Below are 25,247 nucleotides of genomic sequence, written 5' to 3'. Positions count from 1 at the left end.
ACAACATGGATACAAGGTCAATAACAAAAAAATATACAAAGCACTAAAATGACCAACGACACGAATAGCCAGGTTGTCAAATTTTTGGGACGATCCGTCCCTTCTTCAGGACAAACAAAAAGAATTACATAATGTTGCCAATATCAACAGAGAATAATAACAAAAACTACATATGAATACATCTAGCACTGCAACTACACTAATCTACAATATTTACAACGCAGACTACATGTTTTTTGGTCTTTAGACAACCATCTTAGTTCTAATGTTAAAAGTGAAGCGAATTAGGACATGCCTTATTCATCCAAAGAGCTGTTTGGACGAATAAGGCATGTCCTAATCGGGGAAAAAATCAGAATGATTTTTATCATCTTCTTCGACGCTAGCGTGAAAAGTTGTTTGTTGTATAATAATGTGAGGATTTCGCTATAAACTCTTTGATCTATTTTCTGTGATAATCGATTAATCGGGCAATTGTACGTCGGGTAAACACAAACAAATTCAAGTCTTTGCTGGTTATCCATTTCTTCTTCTTCTTTTTTTTCTTTTTTTTTGATTTTATCAATTTATTTTGTTTTTGTTCTTCTTTCCATACATACAGACAGGAAGACAGACAGACAGACACACGTCAAAGCAGGCAGACTATGAGATATGGAGTTGTACTCTTGTACCTACGCAAGGAAACGTGTCAGGGTTGATGATAAAATGGTTTGATGTACATCTATTTTCGTATTTTTCAAAACCTGCACCGACATAGAAACGTCGATCTTCATAAAACCCCTTTGAGAAAAACTAAAATGCAAACCTTGGCACTTGGGATCATAAAACTAACAGCGTTTATTTTCCATATCACATGAAAGGCATTCAATCTGTATCAATAAAAGTCGAGCAAATCGATCAATAACAAATTGTATAGAAAAACATGCATCCAGAATTCTTTCTATACTACGCCTAAATAAGATATTGTAGACGTTTACGTTTCATTTTTCTATTTAATCAAACGTTTTGATGACCTTAATGTTGATACGACCAGAAAAAACCATTTCCGATATAGACTCGTTCAGTCTCCAAAATGTATATAAACAAAGGAGCTTTAGTTTTGAGAGAATTGTGGAACTGTTGATTAGAGACAAATTAAGTTATTAAAAAATTATAAAGTTCATTTATTAAATCAAGGTATTAAGACTTCTACAGCTGATGTTTTTAGTGTTCTTAAATGGATGCCTGTTCATGATTATTTTGTATATAGAAAACTAGTGCTTGCTTTTAAGGTTCTTAATAACACGACACCAGAATATATGAACGTTTTTAGTTTTGTCAGCCAAGTTAGTTCCAGAACAACAAGAAGTAGCGATAGTGGCATTTTATATTTACCAAAAGTTCGAACTGAATATTATAAACGGTCTTTTAAGGTATCCTCCACACTTTTATGGAATCAGTTGCCCGACTCTGTCAGAAGCTGTGGTTCTATTACATCTTTTAAATCAGCATATTTGCAGCATTATTTCTCAAATAAGTGATATATAGATATGATGTATATGTTTATTTTTTCCCCAGTGATATCGTGTGTGTATTTTATGTATATATTTTATATTATGTTATCTATTTTTCTATTCTCTCACTTATCTGTCTGTGAATATGTTTTATACAGGACCACAATGTAAACTAGTCATTTGTACTAATTGTGCTATCCTGTCTAAATAAAAGAATTTATTATTATTATTATTATTAAGGTGATAAGCAATCAATCAATTGTTCAAGTGGCCCGACGGAAGTTGCTTCCCGTTAAATTTGTCTCCTTTGCTAACTGAAATCGGACCTGTCTGCGATATTCACCTATCTTCTGAATGTAGCATATTATTATACTTGTACAATGTCTCATATGTATATATATATATATATATATATATATATATATATATATATATATATATATATCTTGCTAGGCGGTGGGTGCCGTACGTCGCTGGCTCGACCCCGGGCTGGGGCGAAAATTTTCAGTACCTTGTTGTGATTATTTAGTGCTTTATATATATATATATATATATATATATATATATATATATATACATGTATATATATATATATATATATATATATATATATATATATATATATATATATATATATACTCACTGAATCTTTTCTCTTGCATTTCTATTGAAATTGACATTGCTTTCATCTGCGACAATGAATGCATGTTTGTTGCAAACTAGTTCGATCCGGGTTTTTTAGTACCAATTATTACCAAATATCGCTAAAGGGTGCGTTGGCTGTTCCGTTAACGTAACGAGTGGGTCAACCATATATTATATATCAGATTTTAAATCTAGTTTATATTTTAGAACAATACATAAAGATATAAACAATAAAATGTCTTTCTTTGTTGTTTCATATCGGGTGATGAAGGTAGCATTCATTCATATTTCCCTCATGTGAAGATTATGCAATTATAGTTATAAATAATACATTGAAATATACAGAACAGAATACTAAATCATGTCATACAAATGACATAGTGAAGAACAAACAGAATACTAAATCATGTCATATAAATGACATAGTGAAAAACAAACAGAATACTAAATCATGTCATATAAATGACATAGTGAAGAACAAACAGAATACTAAATCATGTCATACAAATGACATAGTGAAAAACAAACAGAATACTAAATCATGTCATATAAATGACATAGTGAAGAACAAAGAGAAGGAGGGAATACAATAAAAAGAAAATGTAAAAAAAATATTACAAATTGATGAAGTTATGGATGAAGTTTACATTTTTGTTTTATATCACGTACACTATCTAGCAGGTTTTGAGAGCCCGGCTGTAGCATGTAGCTGCGATTCTTATACAGCGAAAATTAAAGAGATCTTATGTCTGTTTCTGGAATACAGGTAAAATAATTGCGTCCTAAGAGAAAAAAGGAACATTTCATCATCACAAAAAGCAACAGAGAGGAATACATGGAGATTATTTGATATTTTATTGTTTATATATATATATATATATATATATATATATATATATATATATATATATATAATCCAAATAAAAAGAGTTGATATCACACAGTCAAAATAATTCAATAAAAAAAACAGGAAAATATACAGTTCCAAAATATATTTAAGGACGACAGACCTAATTCGAAATTTTGCACTTCTGCGCAGAAAGCCGCGCACATCGCTATTTACAGTCTCCGTGCATTGTGACGTCGCTGAAATTGTTTCATCACACTATGAACATGCGATATTTACGAACTGAACTTGAGACTGTATAATTCTTTCATTATACAAGCAATACATCTTATCTTAATCCATATTTCGTATGAATTCTTCAATAAATTTATAGCATTTCCGTAACTTTTGTATCTGTGAATCCGTGACTTTAAAAAATCTGTCCGTGATTCTTCCGTGTTTTATGTGTAATTTCTGGGATTCCGTAATTGTCCGTGTTTTACAACCCCCCGCGCATATGCCATGAATAAAACTGTCATAGGTATGCACAACAAAATAAAAAAATAAAAAGAATCTTTTGTTATTAAGATTTTACTTCTGAATATAGTTTATATCATGAATATTCTTAGCTATTAATATTAATTACTGTATTACTCTATAAACAATAATTATTAACGATTTACGGCATGCACCAGAAGCGTATTACTCAAAAACCCACGATAATTTCTATTTACAACCAACTGCGGAAAAGAGCAGAATTATATTTTGAAATCTTTCGAACATCCATTAAAACGACACAGAAAAAATGACTAAAACCGTATCAATCAACAACAACTGAAGAACAGAGGCAAGGCCGGGGTAGTTTCTCTCTCGGCTGACAATAAACACGCTATCGCCCCTACCCATTGGATAGATATTTTATAATTATACCAAAGCAGAATAATTCCTATCCCGACAACAAAGCAAATCGTCCCGTCATAATGTTTTGAACAGCTGCTATAGTTGTGACGTTGAATACGCCGCTGGGCTTTGTATTTGACGTCACAATGCCGAATTGCGCGGAAAATCGATGCTGCCGTTGAATAGTTTGAAGACTATCACCCTAGCGCAGATCTTAGCACAGAACCGATCACACGGCAGAGATACATATATTTTGGTGAAAATAGTCGGTTATCGTCATCTTTTGATATAGAGAAAAATACATTCAGGCAGAATAATGCTTTAGTTACTCATGTCTGAGATTGCAATTGCCAATCCACATGTCATAGTACCACGTATTACATAAACATGTATATGCATTTACATTCAATACCAGTACAAGAAATGTCAGAATTTCTTTATCAAAATAAATTTATACTACTCTTAAGCTTAACTTATAAAAATGTTTCAGGGAATAAAAATCCATTTTGTTTCTGAGAGTGTTCATCAGAAAAATCTTATAAATGGTGATGACACTTGAAGTGCATGTTAGATCTTATCTTGAAACTGTCCGATAAGTCATGCACTTGGTCTCTTATCAATATAAAATATGTATGCTTTTATTCAAACATTTGAACTTTTTAAATTTATTTAGAAAAGTTAAAGATTATGAAAATGAAAACAAAATGTGTACATTACATATACACTATATACAAATCCGTTGTCTTAAGCTGTATACTGAGCTCCATATCGGATTTATTGAATTTGTGACAGTTCATACATTACATATTTTGACACCACCCCTGGAATATTATGCAATGACTCAGTGTTTACATATGATTGGTGACCTTTTTCTTAATCCATATGATTATTTAGTATAAAGAAAAAGTATGAAACTACAAGTAGAAAACCTATCCATTTCTTATTTAATGACATTTTCCTTGAAAACTGGCCAAAAATCATCCTTTGACATGCTCCCCTTAAAAAGAATTGCCGACGACCCATACTTTTTTTCTTACAATTAGTAAGCTTATTGTCTTTTAAAAATCATTATTTAATTTGGATTAAAACTCTATTGTAGAATTTTTTTAATTTTAACTTTTATATTGCACATTGGAAATTTTCCTATATTTTCTTTGCAATTACGACTACTATATAGCCAATTTTTGAAACAGCCCCCGCTGAAAATCAAATACGATTTTCATTTGTTTTTTCCATTGATTTTAACTCTTTAATGCATGTTTTACCTTATATCAAAATTTGAATAAAATCTCTATTGTAGAAACGAATTAGGTCCGTCACCCTTAAATCACTAGCGCTTTCTGGATTTTAACATCCATCCTCAGGTGAATACAAATTTTAAAAGTTGTTTATCTTAGAGACGTCTATTGTGACGTCATGATAGTCTTTGCGAGGAGGGAATACATTCATGACGTCATAATACAAAAGTTCGGGAAAGATGACTTGGACAAAATAAGCATGAACATTTACATGATAAAAGTTGATGAATTATAAGAGGTTTAACAATCAGAATTTTTCATATATGCATTGATTAAAGTTTGTTTAGTTTAGGAGAAAACAGTTTAATGAAATAATTTTCTTTAGCAAGTCTCATGGACGTTGATTCTGTTTTAAGTTTATAAAATGGAAATACGCTGTAGTTGCCTCTAGCACAGGTGTCAAAGTGTTCGCTGCATGGGGTATTTCTTGTACTGGGATCGTTAATTTGTTGACGATGGACACGCATCCTCGCTGTTAGTTGTGTTCCGGTTTGTCCAATATATTCCTCGCCACACCCGTTGCAAATAATGCAGTATAGTAAGTTTGTCGACTTGCATGACATGTTATCATTTACAGTAAAATATTTTCCGCATTTAAAAGTAATAGAAGGTCCTGTTTTTAGGAAGGGACATGTACCACACCTTGAGTCACCACATGTAGAAACTGCGTGTTTTTGTATTATGACGTCATGAATGTATTCCCTCCTCGCAAAGACTATCATGACGTCATGACGTCACAATAGACGTCTCTAAGATAAACAACTTTGTATTCATTATTTAAAATTTGTATTCACCTGAGGATGGATGTTAAAATCCAGAAAGCGCTAGTGATTTAAATATATTTTGGAACTGTATATTTTCCTGCGTTTTTTATTGAATTATATATATATATATATATATATCCAAATTGTGTTTTTAAAAAAAATCACAGTGTCCGGTATAAAATATTAAAAGAAATAGAATAAACAGTACACAAAGTTAAAAATTTAACGCAAGCGCTTTCATTTTATAATCCTCAGGCGTTACATTTTAAAATAGTTTTGAAATGGTTTGACGTCATAAAGGCGTCCTAACATTTCACGTACATAACGACGTCATAAACGAATGAAGGGAAAAGGATTTTACGTTAAGCATATTATGACGTCATAGATAATAACAGTAAACATATTTTACAGTAAGCTATTGAGAGCCGGTTTTAAAGTCTTAATAAAGTGTCTTTCTTTTTCTCGTCGGGAAATAGTATTTTCTGTATACAGTTTATAAAACGGAAATACACTGAATTGTCCGTGGCCACACACATCTATATGTTCACTAACTTTAATTTTTCTGTATTCGGGTGCTGAAATGTGTTGTTTATGAACTCGTATACGAGTTCGCAGAGTAGTTCCAGTTTCACCGATATAATGTTTTCCACAGCCAGCACATGTTATAACATAAATTAAATTTTTGGTGGAGCACGTCATATCTGAATTTACCGTAAATTCCTTGTTGTTAAATTCGAACGAACTTCCTTCCCTTAAGTATGGGCACGTTCCGCATCGCCGATCGTCACATTTGGTAACGGTGAAAATTTTTTTGTTGGACTTTTCTTGAAAATTAGATTTACATAACAGTCTCCTAAGATTTTTCGGTTGTCTCTTGCTGTTGATAAAAGTATATTTCTTCATAATTTTCCCCATTTTTTCATCTGTTTTTAGTAGGTCGTTGAGTTGCCGAACGATAGGTGTAACATTAGAGTTCCTTGGGTTGTATGTTGTAACAAACGGTAAAATGTGTGAATTTGTTGTGGGATTGATTTTGGATTTATTGATAAGATTTTCTCTATTGAGTTCTCTGGCTTTCTTGATTCCGTCGTTTATAAGTTTGATTGGATAATTCTGTTTTTGTAAATAACTATTTAATTCCCCTAAACGTTGTTCTCTGGTAGGTTCTTCGCTAACGATGGTACATATTCTTCTGGCGAGGTTGTAAGGTATGGCACGTTTTGTGTGTCTTGGATGCGAGGACGAAAAGTGTAAATACTGGTGAGTGTCCGTGTGTTTGTAAAAAATATCTGTAATTATTTTATCCTCCTTTTTGATAACAGAAACATCCAGGAATGGTATACAAGATGTACTGTAATCCATTGTGAATGACGTCATAATATGCTTAACGTAAAATCCTTTTCCCTTCATTCGTTTATGACGTCGTTATGTACGTGAAATGTTAGGACGCCTTTATGACGTCAAACCATTTCAAAACTATTTTAAAATGTAACGCCTGAGGATTATAAAATGAAAGCGCTTGCGTTAAATTTTTAACTTTGTGTACTGTTTATTCTATTTCTTTTAATATATATATATATATATATATATATATATATATATAGGTATTGTAGATATTGTAGGCTAGCTGCAGAACTGTAGCTCTCTGGAAAAAAAATATTGTGACGGAACAGAGAGCTATGAAATTCCAGCAATTGATAAAAATTGCCCACTCTGTAATACTGGTAAAGTAACCGACGAATACCACTTTATATTAGAATGTAAATCCCTATCCACTTTACGGGAAAATATTTTTTTTTTTGGCTTCTAGATATTGGCATGCTTATACATGTACCAAATACACTGGGATTTAGAGAATTAATGACAACATCAAACTTTAAAACATTAAACAAAAACTATGTATATTTATTTCTAAAATCCAGGAGTTAGTCTGCTGTCCTCCCTAACATGTATATTTATCAAATTCCTGAATCTCTTTGTATGTATCATGTCCCCACCTTGGCCTCTATTTTGAGTAAATGAACATACATGTGCATGTATTATTAATATAATTGTACCCTTGGCAATATTGTTTATATAATTATAAAATCATATTTATGCACCTCATGCACCACTCTGAATGGTTTGAGTGAATAAATGAAATGAAATGAGTTACTGACATTTCAGATATCCTCCAACATATCTCTCCACGTATTAATAAATAGTAGACACTTTAATATATACACTGCTTTCGCTGACGACATTTCATGCTTAACGTCATTGTAGTCGCCTTCGAAATTGAAACACTTTAAAAATGGGAAATAACAACAGACCTACCACACTTTCTTTGAATTCTTTGAAAATTAGGCATTTGAGAATGGTTTGGTCTATGATATTACATGATAAGGACTATTTTTTGGCCCCCAATAAAAAGAATGTCTATATTTACCATGGTGAGTGTTTTAGTACCCCAGTTACTAAAAATATATTTGAGATTGTCCAACCATCGCGTTGCCATGGAAACGAGCTTTTACAAATCGATATTTACGTTACTTTTGCCTCACAGTGTGTAATACTTTAATTTTGAAAACCACACGAGACCCGATAAATAAGCCCACACATAGTGATTTATAATAGGTACGCGATGACTCGTACATATGTATACTGCAAAAAATAAATAAATGATAATAATCAGTTTAAAAGTTATATATGGAGATAATTTAAAGCATTACGTTTGAATTGGTGCATGTATTTAAATGAATTTTATTAAGGAGACATGGGCCATTATCCGACATATCTTCCATTACTTCTCTTTTTTATATTTCCTGATCACGACACGTCATAATTATTGTTATCAGGCATGCACGTGAATTGATAAAGCGTACAGCTGTATATACTTATAGGTTATAGACTTTGTATGGGAAAATATGACGACCGAGTTTTTTTGGCGCGTAGACGGACCGAGCTTGCGAGGTCCGTTCGCGACAAAAAACGAGGTCGTCATATTTCCCATACAAAGTCTATAACCTTTTTATTATATACTTTCAATTTCATTTAGAAACTAACAATAATTTTATTTTTAACAATAACTTTATCGGTTTAACTGAGTAAAAGATGAAAAACACGAAATTTTTTATAATTAACGGCGTAGAAATTTGATTGTGACGTAATGTTTGCGGGCCGGAAAGTTTCCGGGCATATATCGTGTGATATATGCCCGCAAACTTTTAAAGAAAAAAGAAGAGATGAAATTGAAAGTATATAATAAATGTGTGTATTGCACATAGCTCAGATGGTACAAAGATCAAGACCGTGTGTTCTATATAAATAATACCGTTATACGTACATCCAATAAAATTCTTTTTACATTTCTCTCATAGAGGAATAAATTATCAATTCGCTATAAGTATGGATTCGTTATAAGCGTGATTGCTATTAGTGTGTTTCACTGTTTAGACATCTTCGAAACATTTGACCACATGAATCACTTAAAGATCCTTTCATTGAATACATCCATCTTTATGCATTTTGACTCATAAAATGTGATTAATTATATTTCTATGCTAATTTAAAAATGAATGCAAATGATTCAAAGGGGGTATCGTTTGTCCACATGAAATTACCAAAGCATTAACTTGCTCAAATCTATTTAACAATATTATCTATTTATTTTGGAGGAATTGAATATAACTTTCAATTAAGATTTTAAAAAAATACTATGCAGATTTAATGATACTTTTAAATTGCTATGATATCTGCATGTATTTTTTCTAATGACCTCTAAGAAATGGACGCCGAGTAGGCGTGATTTCTGTCGCCAAACGAATCACAGAGGACAGATACTTTAGATTTTCATTTTTTCTCGTTTTCCTTTTATTTTATTATTTGCTATTTTGCAAATATATCATTTAAAAAAAAAATCAAATATTGCAATAATACATTTTCAAATTTAAAAAAATATATCGGACGATCTTGATTTGCGTGTTTCTGCTATTTCATTTATTCGGTTTGGAAAAAAGTTCATGTAAATGAAAGAGTCTTAATCTTATATGTAACATAATTATCGTGTTTTTTAAAGTAATATTTTTTGTGAAAACTTTACAGAAAAAGCAACAATTTTTTTCGACATATACATGTATATGGCAGTATATGTACATCGGATACACGGATTATGAACGTTGTTATTACTATTATAAATTATAATTATATCATGTTTTCTATATCGTTTTCCTAATAATCAAAATTTGAATGATCAAAGTTTTAATTTCGGCAAATTCGGGACGAACACTGTTGGATAGTGTGATTGTTATATACGGGTTGATTGCTGCGGTAGATTTAGAATATTTACACAGATAATACGATGAGAATAGCAACAAGCGTTACAAATGTACAAGTCCTGAAGAGCTAACAGATGTTTAAACTTTGGAATTAAGGAAATCTGCCATTCTAATTAATATTTTCAATGAGATGAACATGGACTCCAGCATATGATGAACATTTTGAATAATATGAATGTCGTGTTGGAGTCCGTCTTATGTTTCAGCATTGCACCATAAAATACTCAGGCATTGTATTGTTTCAGGGATCAACATTTTATCAAGTGGGAGCTTATTGCAAGAAAATACTTCTAACTTCAAGCAAATAAGCTATTTCTATTTTAAGGTCCAACTGTTTAGTCCTACAATGACCGTGCTCTTTCCGCGGCCGATTCCTGAATCTCAATTTTTAAGGCTGTTTAGTTTACCTCGTAAAGGATTGCCAAACATGAGATACTACGAAGAAAAATATTCAACTTCTACTCAAGAGTGAGGCAATCACTCTTCTCTAACTATGGCCTCTCACAGGACGCATGGTCTTCTACACTAAATCAATCTTGCAAATGCTCACTCTTTAAACCTAGTAATAATTGGGTAAAATATATTGTAATTTCTGGATATTTGATTGAAAAATCTGTGTTGAAATAAACTTTCACTAGGTTTTTTTTTAAACACAAGTGGTCAACTTTTGATTTTTTTTTCATACTGCATTACATGATTTTCATTTCATTTTTCTGATATTTACATTACATGGCCGACGCCACATCTTTGCTTTCACCGCTGAGACAGATCGATAAATCACGACAAAGTATATATACCACGGAAGTCCAACTGCAACTTACACAAAGTTTGTTACCAAGGGTAGACTAGTAATCGAGACGCTGGGGTTAACGCATTTTGACGAAAGATTATGGAGATCAATAAAACGAATGCAACATGGTCTGAGAGTCCAGGAAATTTGACGAATATACAGTACTACCACTTTTACGAGGTAAGCTTCATTGTCAATATAAAAAAACCTGTTATTTTCTTTTTAATAGAAAATATACACAGAAATTGTCTTTAACACCAGATGAGATCATTTGCGTGATAAGTTTCATGACATTTATAAAGTCCTAGTTTGATGATATTGATTAATTAATTGGTGACGAGGAATTACACCGGGAGACATAAGCCGCTGGTTAGGCAGTTTAAACTGACAAATAACCAAATCGTCTTGATGGATATGTTAATGTAATGACTTTTCGCAAATCCACTCTGTTTCTTCTTATTATACAAATATAGATTGCATTGTAAATCACTTGGATGAAAGACCGAAACTCTTCTCCTGTCTTACAAAGGAGGAATTAAAAATGTCATACTTTCTGTTACCGGTTTTACCTATTACGTGTAGTACATAGTTACCGGTTTTACCTATTACATGTAGTACATAGTTACCGGTTTTACCTATTATATGTAGTACATAGTTACCGGTTTTACCTATTATATGTAGTACATAGTTACCGGTTTTACCTATTACGTGTAGTACATAGTTACCGGTTTTACCTATTACATGTAGTACATAGTTACCGGTTTTACCTATTATATGTAGTACATAGTTACCGGTTTTACCTATTACGTGTAGTACATAGTTACCGGTTTTACCTATTACATGTAGTACATAATCTCGTGAATGATCGCCGAGGTTGTTTGGATTGGAGGATGGTAATAGTTACATTAACAATGGAAGCACAGATTAATTTTAAGATTATGCAGAAATTACCACACAGTGTAATAGCCCTATAATACAAAGAACGTGCTCATGTAACACAGGTACAAATGTCTTTTTACGTTAAGTGGAAAGGTGAATATTTTGATTCAGCGAGAAATTAAATGTACCACCGCCATTTGTATACATGTATTGTTTATAATAGTGGACTATCAATAAGCTGTAAAGCTTAAAATAATAAATAACTTGAATTTAGCGAGAATTTTTTGTTCGGAAACGATATGAATTTATTCCAAGCTAAACATTGATGAATGTAGATCTATACATGTGTATTTAGTAATAAAAGAATGATACCAGTGACGTCACAATAGTCATAACGTTCGCGGGCATAACCCTTTCCGCATAACCTGCGGAACCCGAAATTCATGTAGAATCGTTATTCACAGATTTAGATTTTAAGATTGAAATTCTTTATCTGATAAATTGATTTAAATCTAAGCATACGTTAGAACTTGTTTTCATGTAAGATGAATGATCAAGTCTCCAACAAACCAATTTCTAAGATAAATCATTAACATAATCTATTTCTAAATGACTAATCATGTAATAAGGATAATATTAACCATATTCTTTTGCAAACCATATCCAATATCTAACTCTCGACCAATAGCAGCGCTTGAGCTGATATGGGGGGTACATTTATCTGATTGATACGGGGTTCCCTGTGGAAAGTTGCACTTGAGCTAACATTTGGGTATCTGGTTGATGCAGGATGTCCTGTGGGGATGAGAACAGTGCATGTATCATTCCTTTAAGAAATACATGAGGGTATGAACTGGGACGCTTTACGCCGGTATATCTTATGAAGCGCGTTGGTATACAGGTGAGAAGAATTGCAGTTCATACCCTCATGTATTTAAAAAAAAAAAAATTCTTATATTAACATTCTACTCTTTTTTGTCACCTTGTTCTGAAGGACTTCTGCTCAGTTTGATTTCAATAAAACTCAACAACTGCATGAATTGAAAATTGTCATTTATTATTAAAATGACGAAGGATTTCAGAAAACATATAAAAAACATGATGATGTTGTCTTTTCTTGGTAAAAATCGTATATCTGTCTGAATTTCTAGTCGTTAAAACATGTGGACGTACTATCTATCAAGTAGTTCCGTATTCATACCCGCATTTATTTACAACTATGTACAGCGCTTCCATGGGGAAATGACTATCATTACAATTTGTAAGAAAAGATACCAAAGGCAAGCAAATCGGAAATGTATATATTATCTGATCAAAGTCATTGTAAGGTCGGCGGACTGGTTTATTGGTATATGTTTCTATATGTATTTCTGATATTTTATTGGAAAAAAACAGAGACGTTTACATAGGATTTACCTGCTCTGTTATATAAAATGCTCATTAAAAGTTTTATCATTATTATTATTTTATACGTCATACGAATCTAACTCTTAGCAATCAAATATCCACTAAGATCAAAATTGCTATACCATATAGATCTTTGATGTTAATGCATTGCATATAACAAATTCTCGTATATTCCATCTATATCAAACATTGAACGTAAAAGGTTCATTTTCAGAATTTGCTTTCAAGATTATGATATGTGCACTGGAATTCGGAGAAACCAATCGCAAATTTTCGGGCCTTTCCGGAAAGCTCTGAGAAATCCGAGCTGTCGATATTGGAGTCTAAATCAATCAGAATGTCAGTTCCCTTGAAATCGCATGGCCCATCTTCTCGATCTTGTTACAGAAAATCTTAAGCTGCACATGAAGTTCTTTTAAATAGTATCCACAGCTGTCATTTCAACATTTCCGACTCCGCGTTATCGAGGCAGGCTAACGAAGAAACGGTATCCTTTTTACGACAACAAAAGGAAGTCTACTCTGAATAAAGGAGAAGTATTGTTTTCCGAATGAAATATACAAATGATTACCACAGCATGGTTTTCTCTGTTGTTAACAATCGCTTTCTGACCCTTTTCTAATTTTTGTTCTGTTGAAAAAGCTGGTAACATACGTTTCTTTTCTCTGTAAGTGGAAGACTTTAAGGACATATAGTACCATGTAGTTATAAACTGTGCGATGTACTTACTGCATTATCACATGTCTTATCTTATTATCATTGCATGTACAAATGAATATGTATTAGCATTGTAGGGCATTTACTCGGTAACATTGCGCAAGATGGCTTTATATGTTGCATAATGTAGGATAAAACTGCAAGTCAGTAAATGAAGATTGTCGATCCCTGATCTGATTGGTGTCATTTCATCATGTGATGAAATAATTTCTTATACGCTTTACTTAAGCCAGTGTCAATCAATATCACTAAAGCAAGTAAAATGCGTCTGGGACGGCACTTGAACCTCAGCAAAACACGTATTGTGTGTGTAATTCTTTACATCATGAATTACTCAGGCAACTGTGAAGCAATTTTGATAACGCTCCATTCAACCTAAAGCTGATATAGATGGCGAGTTGATGATGGCGGTTTTGTCGTTTAAGAGAGAAAGTAATACTTATTGAAGATCTAAACAATCGCATTGATGGATAATGTGACGAGTGTACCTACATGTACGATACTGAATAATACCTTGTATTATCAAACACTAGAGAACCCGTTTTACTTTGCAGACTAGAGTCAGCCCTCGTTATGATAGTATCTGTAAGGTTAAATGGTCTCAGTGGTTTTCATTTTGCACGGCTGTAGAGAATAGGTTCGTTTTGTTAGATCTGATTGTTGCGTTGTGAACACCGCGGGAGGAGAAACATTGGACTTTTCGGCTCCATATGCACTTACTGACAATAGAGGGACCACAGAGAGATTCTAAAAGTAGGTCAAATGACATAGATCAAAGGTCGCCGATCAAAATTGTTATCATGGATATAAATCTATAAGAAGAATTATTTGCACCGTCTGTTTTCGATATACCTTAAAGACACGAGTCGGTCCAACAAAAAGGAATAACAGCGCGGGAAAATATTGTGTATGTTCAATAAAAGGGGAAAGTTCAATTAGTCTCGTACTTGCTATAATACATTTTTTGTAAATAGTCTGAAAATACAGAAACCTGTGTTGATATTTCGGTTGAAAGGTAATGATCAAGGATATAAAATACAGAAACCTGTTTTGATATTTGGGTTGAAAGGTAATGGTCAAGGATATAAAATACATACATGAGGGCCAGGATATTTTCCCAAAGCTGTAGATCCGTGATGAAATATATAATTTGACGATGCAGATCTATACTGATTTTTAAGATATGATTTTAGGGTCAAGCTATTAAATAAAAGTACTGATTAATTTCCTACTGGCAGCAGATATATCAGGTGATCGGAGGTCATGTAAAAGTCAAAAGAAAAGAAGTATGAAAAACATGTTGTGTAGCTCAACCTTTCTGTTCCAAACCGGTGACAACATTGAAACTTGTGAGGGAAGTCAAATGTAAAGGACGTCTTAGGGGTCAGCAGGCCAAGGTCACGTTTCTAGCGGACAACACAGACCATTTTTCTTGTACACAGAGGTATTCATATGACAGAAAAGAAAGCCTATTGGTTTATCCATATTTTCGATATTCAAACTATTGAATGCTTTATTAATTGTGAACATCATTCGTCTTCTGAGTATTCATTTGGTTTAGTGGGGTTGATGAATCTCTTTCAGAAGAGACAAAATGTGAAGATTTTTATTGTTGTTCAGAAGTACATGTCTGTACATGATGCTGATCGTTTTGATTTACTTCAAATTGATATACAAGCATTAAATCGTAACAATGTAAGCGGTAAACATAAAGATACTCTCTCTCTCTCTCTTTCTCTCTCTCTCTCTCTCTCTCTCTCTCTCTCTCTCTCTCTCTCTCTCCTTTTTTCACATTTTAGATAACGGTGATTAAATATTCATTTATACATTTTATGACATATTGTATTCCATTTAAGGGAGAATATTATGTACGTTTAAAGGGAGAAGATTTTCTAAGTTTTGGAAATTGAATCCAATCCTTTTTTTCTAAATGACAATAATATGTTCAAATCAAACAAGTGGACGGACTAAATTTGGTCCAAATAAAATAGTAACCATTCGTATTGTTCAGATAATATCACCTGAAATAAAATCTGTATTGCCGAGAATATAAAATTGAACATCTTCGCACGATTCTCTGAATGTCAAGTTCGTGTCTATGATTATTCAATTTGAAGCATGTCGTGGAACTCTGTAGGCAATTTGGTGTGCAGTTAACAGTTTTACTTCGAAATCACGAACCTCTTGGGTATTGCAGCTTCTGTTAAACACTCTCAATGTCCTGCTTCTGCACGTGCTGCTAGACATAGTCAATTTTCCTATTGTACATGTGTAACAATATAGATTGCATGTTTCACATGCATGCACCTGACCACTGGACCGTGCACTATCTTTCCTGATCACTGGACCGTGCGCCATCCTTCCTGACCACTGAACCGTGCACCATCCTTCCTAATTACAAGGAAGTTAATTCTGTGTCGGTAATTGGTAACGCAGAAAGTTTGTAAAAATATTGAGATATATGTAACGGAATCGGTATTGCACATTGATAATGAAACACGTGGTATTATGTCATTTCTTCTTTTAAAAATAGATACCAATCTAGTTCTTTCTCTATGAACAGGTGAAGGTAACAAACAGTGATCAGTCTCATAAATCCTATAAATAATACAAAATCGAGAACAGGGCAAACATGGACTTCTGGAAATACCAGAGGTGGGAGCAGGTGTCTAGGAGGAGTAAGCATCCCCTATTGACAGGTCACACCCCCGCTTTATATCTAGATCAGGTAAACGGAGCAATCCGTAGTTAAAATCGGTACAGTTGGTACCTGTATGAAACAAGTTAGAGGGCATTGAACCCAACAACACATTTTATTTGCAAGGAAAACCTTTATAATGACCTAAGAGTATAGGAAATACTGATTTTCAACGAAACCATTGAAAACATATGTAGATATAATTCATTAGAATTCCTGGTAAATTTTGATTTTCAATATTGTCACGTATAGAAATATTTGATTATGTTTTTACAACCGAAAACAATGAGACCCACGACAGGGTACAATGAGACTCAGGGCAGGGTACAATGAGACCCAGGGCAGGGTGCAATGAGACCCAGGGCAGGGTACAATGATACCCAGGGCAGGGTACAATGAGAAGTTTTAACGAAAATAAGACAACGTGGCAGATAAGAAATGTTACATGTGAATGGTTTAGAGACTTAATAGAATTTTATAAACTAGAAAATATTTCTTGTTCAAATGATTACAAGAGAGGTTAATACTCACCGATTATATTAAAATGTAAATATACTTTCTGAAAATAATCCCCAATTATTACATTCTGTATAAGGATTCCCGTGGGAATCCGGATTAGAATAGGTCCTTTATACCCCTTGCTTGTCGTAAGAGGCGACTAAATGGGGCGGTCCTTCGGATGAGACCGCAAAAACCGAGGTCCCGTGTCACAGCAGGTGTGGCACGATAAAGATCCCTACCTGCTCAATGGCCGTAAGCGCCGAGCATAGGCCTGAATTATGCAGCCTTTCACCGGCAATGATGACGTCTCCATGTGGGTGAAATATTCTCGAGAGGGACGTTAAACAATAGTCAATCAATCAATCTGTATAAGGAAATTCTTATTAGCATTTTCAATGAATATTCATGATTTCGTTTACAGCAGTTCATGCTATGAATATCTGATCAGGTTCAAGTAAGTAACAGTAAGAGAGAACACTTGGTAGTCACTGCGCCCGTGTATAGAATTCGAATTAATACTGGGTATGATGTATTCAAGAAAATGATATAGATGTTCAACAACATCACTATAGTTATAATTTTTGTTCGGAGGATCAGTTAGAAGATCCAGCCTCTGTAATGAATAATTTGTTTGCTTTAAATATATATTCAACAGCAGATCTTGAAAAGATGTGTAATCTGCAAATGACATGGTATTCCATTGAGGTGTTATTTGAGATGTCGTTGATAAGTATGGATCAAGGGTAGTGCCCTGCGGAACCCCAGTATTCAAACTTTGAAGGATAATGGAAAACATTGAAGTCTTCAAAAACGTAGCTGCCTATCACTCCAATGATCAACAATACAAAGCAGAATAATTTGATTGATATCTTAACACTTTATCATGTCATGCTTTGATAAAAGCTTTTGGCGTGTCAACTAATCAATATATGGTTTCACAACCTACTAGTATCCTATCTGAATCAAACATCTGTTTTGTTGTAAATTTGTTTAGATGAAATATTTCAGGTAGTAAAATACCTCGTTATTTCCTCATTTGAATAATTTGAAAGTACTGACTTTTTTCTCTAGTAGACCAAAATCATAACAAGAAAAAATTAAGAAATCGTAACTGATAAAAGTAACAAGGTATAAAAAAGAATTACAGGTAACACGATATCATGAACTAGTCACCCTTCTTGAAGTCAAGTAAGACGCCTAGTCCCTATTTTATTTTATTTCCTTCTGCACTTTATTACAACCAAGTTATTATTTGAAAAAGTAAAAAAAAAAAAAATCTCGGCTGTAGAAGTATGGCAGAAAAAAATTAATTTGCAAAACATCTAAAATTATCAGGGGAAATTTGGTCTTCCTTATATCTAAATGGATTCACTAGTGTTTATTAGTATATGCCTTTCAAAGGATAAAATATGTATATAAGCCGCAAATTAGGACAAAATTTATAATAAATCACCAGTGAATATCATTTATAGTACCTGCTCTGATGGACTTTGTTTGGTATGAAAAGATGGTGACATTGAATTAACCTTGACACAAGATCAAGAGCCACGTCACATTCGCTGTGTGTCAAATCGATGTATATACATCCTGTAGTTGTTGTAAATAAAATATCACATTTTTACACGCTCAACAAATGTAAGAGGAATTTATCCTGAAAACAAGAAAGTGAGGGATCTCAAGAATTAAACTGCTGAAGTAAAGTCACAGAGAACATTGATTTGTCAGAAGTGGAAAATATCTAGGGAAGATGTAGGTTACAGAGGTCTTTGTTTTGTTTCTTCCAGATCTGATATACGGATGACCAATGACTAATCTAATAAACCTGACACGCTGATATACCATAAAAGAAATTGATGTTCGGCAGTTACTCTTAGTATAGCGCTTAATCCTGATCCAGTAAAATGTACTTAGTCAACCCCTACATCACAGTCCTCAACAGACAAGAATTATGATGGAACAATGTGATTTTATTTGATTATAAGAATACAAAACACCCAAGAAATTTTTACCGCCGTGCGGTTTTCATGCGTCTGTCCATACCGTATGTCGATTCAGCGGTTCCATCTGATCCCCCGTAAGCCGATCTGTTATGAGGGACAAACATTATGTTAACTTTTATATGATCTGAAGTAAGATTTTAAAAGGTTATTTTGACCCATTGTTGTGGAGATTTACACATAACATCATGATCCCAAAAAATGTTGGAAGCCTTTTGAATAAGATTCCCCATGTTTGAATGTTAAATCGGTCACTCGATCTTGACCATGATAAATTTTGTTTCACCATGCTTCACAATCTCACCGTAGCTATGATTTTGCTGAGTAGGGAACACCAATATTGAGATGAAAAATGTAATTTATTTAAAATGACGAAATTGATGAAAAATATATACATGTAAACCATAATAGGGGATCAGATCACAGCTAATCACACAATGCAAAATGGTATTTCAATACGCTGATCCCCTAAAATTACAAATTAGAATTTGCAAATTCGGCTATTAATTGAAACAGTAGAATTCTAACATTCTTTCTGGAGACCAAATCAGTCGATGCAACATTTCCATCCCGTGATTCATGCTTTTGTTCAAAGAGAACAATGAAAAAAGAATGTCTCGGGAGGAAATTTCGCAAATCCTTCTTTAACAGTTGAAATGCATACTTAATGCATGTTCTTCGCTGCTATCAAGCAGGTTTAGTATTCACAGTTCAAACGTGAAATTAATTGCCGTTTCGCCAGTCATTTCCCAAAGACAGTAATCACAATTACATGCATTTGAAAATATTGTAATTTTGTAGGATGGCGTTGGGCATGGACATTGATGGTATAATTCTGATACTGATTGTATGTACCGAGTAGTCTGTATACTCTAATGAATCAGTACGACACTTACTTTTATCAAAATTAAGATCTCATGATGTGTTAATAAGTATTTATCTGAGTTCCTCATTGACAATATCTTCGCAGTCTTTGGTGATCAGGTCTTTTTCAATGCTGTCTGAAGTGTTTCATACCGATTGTTAAGCTGTTCTTAGCATACTGATTTTGTCTACGGATTACTCCGTTTACCTGTTCAAGACATAGGGCTCATGGCGGGTGTGACCGGTTGACAGGGGACGCTTACTCCTTCTAGCATCTGATCCCACCTCTGGTATGTCCATGGGTCCGTGTTTGCTCGACTCTTAATTTTGTATTCCTTATAGGAGTTATGAGATTGATCTCAGTTTTCATTACCTTCACCGTTTATCATGATCCTGTATCCTGAATTTTCTCACCCTACTGTAGGTTTTCAATGATTCGTTACCAATCACTAATCATGTGTTTCGATGTAAATGTTTGAAAAAAAGGCTACATTTCTTCTCGAGACAACTTCTTTTCAAAAAATGAAATTTATAACTTATATTTACATTTTACTTTTATGTCTGTCAGAATTCTCGGCCGTTAGAATGGATGTACGAATTATCTATCAAGATTCGTACGCGCATTGTTTTCAAATGGCTATACTTACTACATGTAAAAAAAAAAAAAAATATTGGAAATGTAAATAGATACACATAAGTGTAAACGACTTAGAAATATACACATATAAAAAGCTATGTGTACATATATTTTGACAGTAGTTAACACCTACAGATTATACTTTCCATATGTCAAATTGATTGGATAATTTGATAATTGTTTGGAAACACTATGTTTTTGGTGTTGTGGTTTATTTTTCTAAGATTGCCAAAACTTTCCGATTTATCAACCTAAGCTTGCTCAAACTTTCATACATGTATTTCTTTACCCAATCTTGCTAAAACTTTCCGATTTATTAATCTAAGCTTGCTAAAACTTTAGGATTTATTGACCTAAGCTTACTAACATTTTCCGATTGATTGACCTAAGCTTGCTAAAACTTTCGTATTTATTGACCTTGGTGCGCTCAGTCTCTCCAATTTGGAATCCTTATATGCCAATCTTATAGAAATCTGACAATAGTAAACGAAAATCATACACGTACTCTTTATCAGAAGAAATAAATCTTAAAAGTTCATTTTATGTGAAACAATGCCTTATGAAATTGTGTTAATTACAAACTGGGAATTCTAATGAAATTTACATCCTGAGAAAAGCGTGTAATGTTTCACATAAATTGATATTGTGAAATTCCCCAAAACTAAAAACGGAAATCCCTGAGAGCCTTTAAAATCGTGACAAAACGTTTTTCAATCCATAATGAACAATTAATGAACGACTGTGATGGTCCTGCAGAAAAGTGTGCAACATAGCAAGAAAAATACCGTGCGTCTCAAATTTCATCTTCATTATCAAAAGCAATCATTCACAGAAACGTATTGTTCATACTGCATCACTTCCCGGGTGGGATTTATGGTTTCACCCACACGTGTTATTGACTTTGCATATAATATAATGAATCATGAAATTGGAATAGCATTTATACATAATTCTACGGAACCGATTGTCATATAGCTGGCAAATAAACATGATTTTCCTTTCAAAAGTAGTAGTATTAAATCATGCAGTAGAATCATGTAAAAATGTGTTTGTGTTGTAAGAAGGGGTTGTTTTTTTTTTGGGGGGGGGGGTGATTTTTAATTAAACAATATTTAAGATGCTTTCTTTGTTGTTTCATCGGGTGATAAAGGTAGCTAGCAGTGCAGAAAAAATGATATGAGCATCGTTCTGCAATGCTAATTTTACCACCCGATAAAACAACAAAGAAAGATATTTTATTGTTTAAATTTATATTTTCTTGTATTTTTTGAAAATATAAAATAGATATAAGTACTGAAATATAGTATCGTTGACCATTTCGTTACTTTAAACGGAACAGCCAATGCAACCTTCGACGTTGACGACCCTCCATGTTTGGTAATGGTAATGCGGACAGATGGTACTAAAAATCCGGATCGAACTAGTTTGCAACAAACATATATTTGCTGTCTATGATTCCCCAATGCCAATGTCAATTTCAAAAGAAATATAAGAGAAAAGATTCAGTAAATGTACATATCACGCGGTGACGGGCATTAGGAGTCTATTTGAGGTTATTTGACACAGCCTGTAAGCAAAACGCCTCGCTGTGGGCCGCCCCATCGGTAATAGCAACGACCTTATTACAAACAATTAACCAATGGTAGTGTATAACAGCTTGTCGGATGTGATGGAAACTACAGTATTTCAATTAAAGTATTCGCATCGTTAAATAAAATAAGGGAACATTATTCTCTGGATTTCATTCTAATGGACAGACTTACATTTGAAGTACAACAAATGAAAATGGCATGATCCTGTTCACTAATACAGAATATATATCTTGTTGACACAATTGTTTAGAAATAAAGGAATTAAAGGGACTGATTCACGATTTTCCCCAAAATTTAGTTTTTCACTTTTATTGATCAGAATCTACTGTCTAATGTGTTGAAAAGATTTCACATAAAATTAAGGTTATACATTATCACAGAAGCTCATTTTAGAGAGTTCATTATTTTGTTTTGTAAACAAAGATTGCTGTATGTTTTTGTTTACGAAAGTTTGAAAAGAAATGGATATCGATCTAAGTTTATTATATTTTTCACATTTCAAGCATTCTTCCGCAAAATGTGTCATCTAAAAGTTAAAATTTGAGACTATGCAAAATTAAGATGATTTGTATTACAAAATTAATATTTCACTGGTTTGTTCGTACACTTAAAAAGACTCGAGTCTTTGTTTACATAACACAGATTTAAGGCTAAAATATTGCTTTTATTCTTGCATTCAGAAGGTCAAAATGTTGGCTGTCAACATTAAATGAGTTGTATTCTTAATGTTTCACATCAAAAATAAAAAAAAATATTTTGTTAAAAAATCGTGAACCAGTCCCTTTAAAACGCTCACGGCCGATATCTAGCTACATTTGCAGGTCATACATCGCAAGCAAATGCATCATCTAATTGGAAAGCAGCTTTGCAGACGGTCTAAAGAATTAACACATATTGTAGGCAGCCAACATAGTTGTGGACCAGTTATGTGGTTTTTGTCAATTCCATTTTGAAAATATATCTTCCAGACTTTTTTAACGTTGGTGAAGTAATCTCAAAATCTAAAGGCAAAACCAAAGATAAATAAAAATTTTACAAGATAGAAAGATTTATACACAATACATAAAACACAAAGTTAGGATATAATCTTATAAACTATAGATACAAGCAGAATACCATATTTTCTACATTAAGGGGACTGTGTGTAAGGTGAAGATAACAGTGAAATAGAAGTCTTGGCAGCTTGTATTGAGCTGAAAAGCAATATTAGTAATACTTATGCATCCGTTATATTGAGTTTTATATACCCATTTTAAACAAGCCTTCCGTATTTTGAAAGAAGCCATTTAGTCACAAGAATAATGTTTCAAACAGTTCTCCGGATTTTTGTTTGCTTATTTTTTTTATAGTGGAAACTTCTTTGATAGAATATGAAGGAGTCGCATGTATCTTTTATCCAAATTGTACATTCTTGGAACAGATAGAAGATTATGATAAAGAGGGTGTTGCACCGAATCGGGAACTTTCCCTAATCGGAGCTCCGTGCCAGCACTCGTGACGTGACTGACTTTCATCCATATTTATACTCTTATGGCGTATTCGCCTGAAGGATTCCCCAGTACTAAGGACAAGCCAAATACATTTTATGTGTTAATGCATTATACATGTAGTCTAAACATAATTTTTGTAATTGTGAAAATCGAATTGGTTTTTTTTTCCTTCTGAGTATCAGATACAATGTATACGGTTACATGTTACGAGTGTATCAAATATTTGATATTCTATAATCGTATGTATTATTTTCTAGAACCAACAGTTGATAACTGTACATGAATCTGACCACAAAACAAAATATGGGAAGTTTAATACGCATTGATAAAGTTCAACATAATTCTAAGTACAACTTGAAAACATTGATTCTGATTTCTCTCTCAAAGCTTTGCAAAGTTCACAACGGTTTTGCGTAAAAGGTACCATGCCTTTGTCAACAACTTTCACTTCAGAAAAACATACAAGTTCTCGTTATCAAACTTCACTATTAAATACAGGTATTGCATGCTGTATTCGGTGTGTTTGTTGCGAGTCCTATTCACAAACTAAACAGTGTCCAGGTTGGAAGCTTATTTCAAACTCAGCATATTGTAATAAACAGAGACTTGACATGAAAAATTTATAAAAACTAGAAGTGTTTCAATTCCGAAAAAAATATAGATGGAAAACGTAATATGAAAAAAAAAAAAAGTGTGTTCGTGAGAGATTCGAACCCGGTCGTTTTAAAAAAGAAAACATTTTTGCATATAAAAGTCGTTGACCTTACCCACTGAACCACGCACTAGACCATATATTACTAAGGAAAATTGACGTACAGGTGAAGTTGAAAACAATATCTGTGAAGTCGTTTCGATTTTTTGAAATTTACAAGAAGAAAAAAAAGATGCCCCCGTGAAACAAAATTTCAAAGCGACAGGTTTTTTTGTGTGGAAAACTCGATGAACATGTCCATGCTAAATTTATTTTGCTTCAAGGGGGCAGTTTTTCTGAAATTCGGGGATACCTCTCCATTTTAACGCTAAAAATCATATAAATCGCGTATTGCTTGATTTAAACTGAATTTATTTTGGCTAATTTAGTCAATACACGTCTTTTAAACTTATTTTCAAAAATGTTTGAATGAAGACATAAGTTGCAATTGGTTTTATCATATATTTGAATAACTTAATTTTATCGATCTTTAATGCAACACCACCAGGGAAATTAACATGAGACGTGCAACACCTTCCAAAATGCTGGCACAACGGCCTCAAATGCTTTGTATACATTCCTCGGTTGACATCGTCACTATTTGAAGTTTCAGAGGGTATTAGACAAGGAAGAATTCTTAGTGTCTTTATAAGACGACGCTGCTTTGATAAGTAATTTATTCTCTGCAGTGTTTGTAACATACATGTACTGTATGCAGATGGAGATTACATTGCAATTCCGG

At 33.2% G+C, this 25,247-nt stretch overlaps 1 protein-coding gene across 1 annotated transcript in view; it reads left to right on the top strand.

Annotated features, from left to right (window-relative positions):
- The first annotated feature begins 11,062 nt into the window (after positions 1–11,062).
- The window catches only part of LOC125681666 (cardioacceleratory peptide receptor-like), a 57,153-nt gene continuing 42,968 nt past the window's right edge, over positions 11,063–25,247 (top strand). Inside the window, exon 1 of the mRNA XM_048921839.2 lies at positions 11,063–11,212. Within this exon, the coding sequence (XP_048777796.2) occupies positions 11,132–11,212 (81 nt within the window). The 5' untranslated portion in view covers positions 11,063–11,131. The remainder of the gene's footprint in view (positions 11,213–25,247) is intronic.

The sequence above is a fragment of the Ostrea edulis genome, chromosome 2 (assembly GCF_947568905.1).
Source record: "Ostrea edulis chromosome 2, xbOstEdul1.1, whole genome shotgun sequence".
Lineage (NCBI taxonomy): Eukaryota > Metazoa > Mollusca > Bivalvia > Ostreida > Ostreidae > Ostrea > Ostrea edulis.
Note: the sequence above shows the minus strand (reverse complement) of the source record. Positions and strands in the feature narration are given on the sequence as shown.